The 8,780-nt window shown below is 45.2% G+C and overlaps 1 protein-coding gene across 2 annotated transcripts; it reads left to right on the top strand.

Moving 5' to 3' along the window:
• Positions 1 to 1,609: 1,609 nt before the first annotated feature.
• Positions 1,610 to 8,366, top strand: men1 (multiple endocrine neoplasia I). 2 transcript variants are annotated; one of them, XM_076150075.1, is made up of 10 exons: positions 1,610 to 1,767; positions 2,920 to 3,381; positions 3,512 to 3,720; positions 3,857 to 3,985; positions 4,317 to 4,357; positions 4,437 to 4,524; positions 4,963 to 5,099; positions 6,075 to 6,201; positions 6,328 to 6,507; positions 6,616 to 8,366. In XM_076150075.1, the coding sequence occupies exons 2-10, from the start codon at positions 2,946 to 2,948 to the stop codon at positions 7,126 to 7,128; spliced, it is 1,860 nt and encodes a 619-aa protein (XP_076006190.1). In that variant the 5' UTR covers positions 1,610 to 1,767; positions 2,920 to 2,945; the 3' UTR covers positions 7,129 to 8,366. The 2 variants fall into 2 exon arrangements, with proteins under 2 accessions (XP_076006190.1, XP_076006116.1); XM_076150001.1 differs by having other exon boundaries at positions 1,611 to 1,880.
• Positions 8,367 to 8,780: the final 414 nt, after the last annotated feature.

The raw sequence follows: 8,780 nt of genomic DNA, 5'->3' as shown, positions 1-8,780 counted from the left end.
TTACAACAATGATGTCATCCCAACTAACAAAGTTATAGATACATTACTAAATTATGCATTCTAGACCAGTATAAATCTGAAGAACTTATCGAAATTATTAACGAAATTATCAGTCTGCCTTCTCAAGAATAAACAACACAAACACTTTGGAAACCTACACAGCTGAGTATGTTACAATTAAACATGTTCCCCATTTTACAGATTTCACAGAAGAGGGGAGGTGACATCTCCTGTTTCTAAAAAAGTGTATCATTATGAATCTCATGTACATTGATAAAGCTTGATGTATGTAAGTAGGAATGATTTATATAGATAATAAAATCGCAAACATGGTGCAGTGGATTATTGGCTGTGGCTACTGAATGGGTGCTAGTGTTGCTGTGGTAATGCCAAGATTACCCAAAATAGAAATTAACAGCATTTGTCACGTGCACAACCACACTGGATTTCTTTCCTTTATTGTGCAATACAAAACATGAAATTATAGACAGACAAAAAACTGGCATTGCAACAATGTCAGACTCTAAAGCTACTTACAATGTTACGATATTGATGTCATCAACTAACAAATTGATGGATTTGAACTAACAAAATTATCATCATCCAAGAAACAAAGTCCTGATAGTATGAGGAAGTCAAGACATGACCATTTCACTATTTGGACTTGGAGAAATGGTGTCCAGACCCATAAATGGTAAAATGGTCAATCTATGTGTCTTCCGGGTCTTGTATTGTGTACATCAGATTTCCAGCAAACAAACAATCACACTTATAACACTTGTAAAAAAAAAAATTCCAGAACATACAACATGCCAGAATAAGTTTATGATAAAGCCTGTGGAGCAATCTGATACATTTCTAATAACTGTCGCTGTGACAATTTATAAAATTTGGGTCATCTACTGTTTTAATAGATCATAGTTATTAGTAACTATTATAATATATATAAATACAAATCATGGCAGTGACTGTATATTAAATTCAAACTGGAAGAGAAACTCCTGTCTCCCTATGATATTTCACCTCCTTCACCCTCACCCCACCCATCACCCCAACTGTGACATCATCGTATTTGGATGATGGAATTCCAATTCCATTGGTTCCATTCCATTTGTTTCTTGACTGCCACTAACTTCTATAATTTGGTAATGCAAATAAAAAACAAAGCCAACTCTATGTAAATGAAATGAAAAGTATTGCTGGACCCCTGAAACAACGTGTTTTGACAAATTTAGAGGCGATTGAGGGAATGGTTTTTATTACAACTCAAAACAAACGTACCCACACATAAACTCACTTATAGTAGTGGTAGTAGTAGTAGTAATAGTGATAATGATAATGATAATGATAATAATAAAAATAATAATAATAAATGAATACATACATACATACATACATACATACATAAGATCATTTGTAAAGGTGATATGACCTAAACAGACGTTGACGTAGCTCCATTTGTCCCAATGCATCGCATAACGACCCCGTGCTTCCCTCTGCTGGTCATCTTTGGCAACGGTAAGCTTTTAACGGCATTTCCCGGCATGCACGAGGAGGGAGAAAGAGCGCAGATTTTGCAAGATCTGTAAGCATGAGGATCGGCCTATCAGCGTTCAATTGTGGCTTCGTGCTGTTTGCAGATTTGCGCTGTTACGCAAACCCAGAGATTCAAAACAGCCTCATGGTGGATTTCTGGCAGACCGAACTGCGCGGCAAAAAGAAGGGGGACACAAACAAAAACATGTGGCTGAGGCTGTGAGGAAACCGGTGGGTAAACTCTCACACAGCGGGAAGATTGAGTGGAGATGCCAATCCAGATCGAGCGGGTGTTCGGGTGAGATCGTGGCGGTTTATCCGGAGAGAGCCGAGCTGGTTAAGTAGTAAGTAGTAGTTTGGCTAACTAGCTGTTTGTTAGCTTCATAGCTGCCCGCGAGTACAGCCGTCATCCAGGTAGCTGCCCCCGGCGTCTGCGTCACCGCCTCCGTTACACTTTCTGCCCCACTTTTCCACTCTCCTTTGAACGATTTGGGCTCAAAACAAATGATTGTTCATTCGGCAAACTAACGCCGGTAGCAAGCTCCAATCGAGAACTAGCGATAACCTAATTTAGTAAAGTTAGCTAGCGAGTTAGCCTAACTGGCTAGCAAATACAACGAGCGGGGGGTGAAAATGTGAGTCTGGGTGGCACATACAGAGTAAACTACGGCTCGTGTGCGGTGTTTGTTTCATATATCGTTGTATGTATCAGAAAAGGCGGCTTAAATTGACGTATTTGCTGGGTTTGGTGCGACCCGAGCAGTGGCAGGACCCGCCCACTAAAGCGCCATACAGCCCCGTTATCGGGATTGATGTAACGCACACGTTATGCAAGCAGACAGTCGTCTCTCTCTCTCTCTTTCTCTTTCTCTGCCCCCCCCCACTGTTGTACTGCACAGACCGGCTCATCCTATAGGACACAATCACCTTATTGTCTGCACAGGTGATTCAGTTTGTGCTGCCATGCCAACCTCACTTATTTAGAATAGCTCAATTTGACTAAATAACATAAATAAATATTGATCAACCATGTAAATATTGTTTGCTGTTAATATAACTGAATTATGACAGCCTTAGGTCGTATGACTGCATGTGTGGGTACAAATTAGATGTGTTGAAAGCCCGCATGAATGAAAGGAATGAGGAAAGCTATAGAATGTTGAAGTTTAAGTGATACACATGAATGAATTCTTCTGCACCATGGAACGATGTTGCATGGAAAATTGTCTAATCCTGTGGGACCTCAGCTTTGATGTTGCAAGTCTGAAGTCACTTTGTAATGAAAGAGCTTCTCTACAGTTCATCGTACTTGTTTTCGTCTGAATGTTCTGTATGTGTTTGTAACTTAACTCCTTGTCTGCTGTATTGTCTTCGGTACTGCAGGCGAGGAGAGAAACCGTACAAGAAGCATGGGTTTGCATTCAGCCCAGAAGAAGCACTTTCCGCTGCGGGGGATCGACGGCGTGGTTCAGCTGTTTGACGCTGAGCTCCAGAAGTCTGAGCCAGACCTGGCCCTCCTCTCCCTGGTGCTGGGTTTTGTCGAACACTTCCTGGCGGTGAACCGGGTTGTCCCCATTAATGTCCCAGGGGTCCGGTTTGAGCCGCTGGAACCAGACTGTCCAAATTCCTGCTTTCCCACAGTGGAGCTGGGCATGATCTCAGCCCTGTACGAACGCTTCACGGCCCAGATTCGCGGTGCCGTGGACCTGTCGCAGTACCGGAGGACGACTGTGGGCTCCAGCAGGGAGCTGGTGAAGAAGGTGTCAGACGTCATCTGGAACAGCCTGAGCCGCTCGTACTTCAAGGACCGAGCCCACATCCAGTCGCTCTTCAGTCTCATCACTGGTACAACTTCACTAATGAACAATGTTCTTACTTTGTGATTTTAGTGATAAGCATCTTCCTCCCTAGGGCTTTGTTGTTGTTTTCTGGAGATTCTTACAAGTTGATTGTCTGTCTGTCACATTTTAACCAGGCACCAAACTGGACAGCTCTGGGGTGGCGTTTGCGGTGGTGGCAGCCTGCCAGGTCCTCGGGCTGAAGGATGTCCACCTGGCTTTGTCCGAAGACCACGCCTGGGTCATCTTTGGCAAAGGCGGTGAAGAGACCGCCGAGGTCACCTGGCACGGGAAGGGTAACGAAGACCGGCGAGGACAAACGGTCTCGGCGGGAGTCAGTGAGAAGGTGAGGGTGAGCGATGACGTCCTGGTTCTGCTTTCACAGAAAGCCGATTCATGCAGAATGAAAATAACAAAGCCAATGGATCATTCGGTCGCTATGGTAACATGCGCACTCAGTCTTGTGTGTTTGCGCCCCTCAGAGTTGGTTGTACTTGAAGGGTTCATACATGAAATGTGACAGAAACATGGAGGTGGCCTTCATGGTCTGTGCCATCAACCCCTCACTGGACCTGCACACAGACAGCTCAGAGCTCCTGCAGCTACAACAGGTGAACACACTCACACACGTTGCTACAGCAGGAAGTGATTTGTTTTACACACGCTGGCCTGTCACAGTGCCTGGCAGTTATTTGTTTATTCAGGATTTCCTCCATGTACAGCAAACAAGGATACGATTCATTAAGGCTGAAACGTACACAGGCGGTTTTAATTGAAATTAGATGGCACAGAATTCCTCACAGGAATCCGACACAAACACCATCAAAATGTACATGCTGAGATAAACATACAGCAGGGATATTAGGGCGCATTTATATTCAATGTATCTGTATCCATTTGTTCTGTTTTTTCATTCTCTGACTCTTCTTTGTCGTTGAACAGAAGCTACTGTGGCTACTCTACGACAAAGGCGACCTGGACAGGTAAGTGCAGTTTGAGCTTTGTTCCACAGCGCTTTGCATTTGAATCTGCTGAAGTCTGACGCTGTGGCTTGTGCCTCAGGTATCCCATGGCTATGGGCACGCTGGCAGACCTCGAGGATCAGGATCCTATTCCAGGCAAGGAGAGCCCCATGGACATCCATCTGAAGGTGAGATTAGAGGTCCAACAGGTCACACGGCAGGTGGAGGTCAAAAGGCCAAACATGGCACGAGAGTCTCACTTCAAGTTCAAATAAAATAACTTTACCCACAAGAAAATTTGTGTGAAAGATTAAAGGACTGAATCATATTCAAAAGATGATGATGTAACAACGTCAGAAACTGCACAGGAATCCATAGCAACCCCTCTAGCAACCACCCGGGACATCATAGAGTTCAAGAAAATGTACAAATATTTAGCTGTGTTTTTTCTCATTATCTCCTAATGCACGGAATAAGTCAAATTGTATTTGTACAATAGATTCATCAAGTTTGAATGATGTTGTGTAATGTTGTTATGGCCGTTCCGTTGTGAATGCTTGTTTAATTCGTACTGAGCTGCAGATTGTACGACGAGTGTTGATCTCTGTGTCCGTGTTGTGTTTCAGGCTGTGGGTTCTGCTCTGAAGCACTACAACAACGAGCACATCTACCCCTACATGTACCTGGCTGGCTTCCATTACAGACACAGGAATGTGCGGGACGCTCTCAGGGCCTGGGCAGAGGCTGCACAGGTTATGCAGGAGTAAGTGAACGCCGTGCACACACACACACACACACACACACACACACACACACACACACACACACACACACACACACACACACACACACACACACACACACACACACACACTCTGGGGTTGTTTGTTGTAATGGGTTTTATCACCATGAAAGGCGCAGACAAAAAGCGATCCAGATCAGATTGCGTTGTCATGGCAACAGATGCGACTTCCCTTTCATTATACAAGCTTATTGTCTATCCACAGGGGTTAAGGCCTTTTGTGGAACTCCAGTGCACTTACTTTGGGTGATGTTTGCTGATGGCCGGGTGTTTACAAAAGTCATCAATTGTCTGATTCTGAGCATAAACATAGCTGTGAATGCAAAGGAATAAAAATCGTAAATACAAACTGACACACAAAAACCAAACGCATGGGGCTGGAATCTCAACTTGCTATCCCAGAGACAACCACAAGATGACAGTGGAAAGCTGTGTTGTCTCCCCCCCCCCCCCAATGCAACGTCCACTGTTCACGTCTAAAAATACTGACCCTGACCCCGAGGACGTTGAGAGGAAAAACAGCCGATCCCTGACGTTCCCTCCCTGTCCGACAGCTTCCTTTTCCTGCCCACCCATTGTTCCCCAGTCACAGCTCACTGCTACAGAGAAGGAAACACTGGCTTCTCCTTGTGTCTAAAAATACTACAGAAATGCATCCAAACAACACCTCAACATTACTACTTTTAGGGACTAACTTACCACCAACTTATGGAATCATTAGGCCAAAGAGGGAAAGAGAGAGAGACAGAGAGATAGACAGGGTGACAAGAGAGAGAGAGAGAGACACATTTTTCTTTGAACTTCAGCATTAATTTAATGTATCTGCAGCAAAGCAATTGGTCTCTGAGAAACACTTGAATAACAAAGTAGTAACGTGTCTGTTGTGTCTCTCTCTCTCTCTCCTTCTCCCTCTCCCTCCCTCCCTCCCTCCTGCAGCTATAACTATTTCCGTGAGGATGAGGAGATCTACAAGGAGTTCTTTGACATCGCAAACGATGTGATCCCAAACCTGCTGAAGGAGACGACAGCTGCTGCAGAAAGTACAGAAGGAGAAGGAGACAAGGTAACCATCCGTCTGTCTCTCGCTGTCTGTCTCTGTCTCTGTCTCTCTAATTTGACATTAATTGACCTTGAATCCTACAGGTTATAACTGACATTCATCTTCTTGATCGCTCCGCTCTTCACTCAGGTTGATGACCTCCCCAAGCAGGCTGCGGCATTTTCTGCGCTCCAGGACCCAGAATGCTTTGCTCACCTGCTGCGCTTCTATGATGGGATTTGTAAATGGGAGGAGGGCAGCCCCACGCCGGTGCTCCACGTGGGCTGGGCCACCTACCTGGTCCAGTCCCTGAGTCGCTTTGAAGCACAGGTTAGAAACCCACGACACGCCACCTGTGATGTGCAGAGAGCAGTTGACGTTTATTTACCATTATTTCTTCTTGGTTTACTGTTATTGTTATTTTGTCTAATCTCAAAGGTGCGTCAAAGGGTGTCCATCATCACTAAAGAGCCCGAGTCCCAGGACGACGACGACCAGTCCAGCGACGACCCACGGGAGGGCCGGAGACGAGGCCCCAGGAGGGAGTCCAAGCTGGAGGAGCAGAGCCCTCCTCTGCCTGGCGCCTCCACCTCCCCGCCCACCCAGCCCGCCGCCACACAGCCTAAGAAGGTGGGGGAGGCCGGGGGACGACGGCGCTCCCTCCAGGGCTCGCGGGCCGGAGATGGCGACGGTAAAGCTGGGTCCCCCATCCCGGACTCGCCGCCATCATCCCAGCAGCAGGCGTCCCCCTCATTGGCCAGTCCGGTCGTGGCTTTCCAGAGCGAGAAGATGAAGGGGATGAAGGAGTTGTTGCGCGCAGCCAAGGTGAACTCTAGCGCCATCAAGCTGCAGCTCACAGCTCAGTCGCAAGTCCAGATGAAGAGACAGAAGAGCACGCCAGCGGGGGATTACTCCATGTCCTTCATGAAGCGCCAGCGCAAATCTCTGTAGGTTGTGACGTGGTTGTAAGGAGGAGTCGGTCATACTGTGAATGAAAACGCTGACTCGAGAGAAACACTTTGCTTTAGATTTTTACCCATAATCCCAGCAATCTATTTTCCACGCAGACGACCTGCTCTTGAATGCCACATATCAGGTTTGAACTGAAGGAACGAATGTTTGATTCTGTTTGTGTTATTTAAGGATTCTCTGTTGTTCTGGCTCGTTTTATAGATTGTAAATGTTCGGTCGTCATTTGATTATTTAATTAGCGGGAACTTCAATTCTCAGCACATTTACACGCACATTAGAAACCTCAGTTCAACAGCGGTTAAGGCAATAATTCGATTTTGTTTCAAACATCGTCTATACGTCTTAACGCGACTAAGGTCGGTACGTTTTCACCGAGTAACACCTCGCCTCAGACTGTGACGACTCATGGTAAACACCTTTTCCTTAATTGCAGTAGAGGCAAATAATTGTAATATGTAAGTAACGAGTGCGTGTAAATGTATGAATTGAGTGTCGGGGCAACTTCAAGGAAACACAAGAGGTTTTGTGAAAATGTTACAAGAATAAAGTGGGAATGTATTTACAATTAGCAGGAACGAGCCCAGCGATGCTAACATGACGGACTGGTTTCACAAAATCATGACACTTTAATTCTCATTCTGATTTATTTATTGAACTATTGTAAATTTGTTTTCCAAACGTTTCAACTTTTTTTTTGTTCTCAAAATCGTGCAACTTCAGTCTTGAAACATTTCTTTTTTTTATTCTGGTGAATAATATTCCACCTTTTTTCTCAAATTTGACTTAATGCTCAAACTCTCTTGGTTTTCCACAGTGGCCCTAATACTGAGGAGTAACATTTGTACATTGACGTTGAACGTTAGGGAAGCCAAAGTAATGAGAACGATCAGTCACAATAAGTTTCACAGGTGTGTAAATATCAAGTTTTGCTGTTAGGATTTTATGGAATTGACTGAAGCATCGGAAGCAATTAATTTAGGATAGTTACCGTGTAACATGGTCCACTTCTCTCCACAGCTTCTCTGTACGTTGCCTTACTTTACCTTCGTTCTTTTTCAACGTAGGAGGCCTTTAGTGTGAGCGTAGCTGCGGCAGGCCTGTTTCTACCAATTAGAGACCACACTGACCATGCACTGTTGAATGCGAGCGTCTCGTCTGATAACTTGTGGGGTTTGCTCTTGTTTTTGTATCTGCAAGTAATAAAGACCTGATTAAAATATGAACTGGTTGACTATACTTGCTCGCATACATACAAACTCAGGTTTACACAAGCTTGAGGTCACTGGCCACGCTCTTTAGCAAGTCACAAGTCGGTCTCAGTCAGCCGCAAGTGTGCGATGGAAGCCCCCTCCCCCTCCCCCCCCCTCACCTGCGCAACTGTGACTCTAAGACTCTGACTCGGGAGTGTGAGTGATGGAAGGTCACTGGGGGGGCTAGTGATTTTCCCCCTGGCTCCCCCGCTGGTGGCGCCACTGCCATTAGGGCAAATTGTGACTTTTTTTAAATACTCCAGTGCCATGATTTGAGACCTTCTCAAATCATGACACTCGATTATTTAAATTCACAATTCATGCAGGCAGATATGATCTAAGGCTCATTTTAGACTGGATGTTTTTTTATAATTAGTATTT

This window comes from Genypterus blacodes, unplaced genomic scaffold, assembly GCF_046128005.1.
Source record: "Genypterus blacodes isolate CSIRO-AG114 ecotype Tasmania unplaced genomic scaffold, CSIRO-AGI_Gbla_v1 ptg000002l_1, whole genome shotgun sequence".
NCBI classification, from domain to species: domain Eukaryota; kingdom Metazoa; phylum Chordata; class Actinopteri; order Ophidiiformes; family Ophidiidae; genus Genypterus; species Genypterus blacodes.
Note: the sequence above shows the minus strand (reverse complement) of the source record. Positions and strands in the feature narration are given on the sequence as shown.

Excerpts from the sequence above, each read along its gene's own strand:
- men1 (XM_076150075.1), top strand. The coding sequence starts at position 2,946 with ATGGGTTTGCATTCAGCCCAGAAGAAGCACTTTCCGCTGCGGGGGATC. Across the intron at positions 3,382-3,511 it reads GCTCTTCAGTCTCATCACTG|GCACCAAACTGGACAGCTCT; the intron begins GTACAACTTCAC and ends CATTTTAACCAG. Across the intron at positions 6,508-6,615 it reads TGAGTCGCTTTGAAGCACAG|GTGCGTCAAAGGGTGTCCAT; the intron begins GTTAGAAACCCA and ends CTAATCTCAAAG.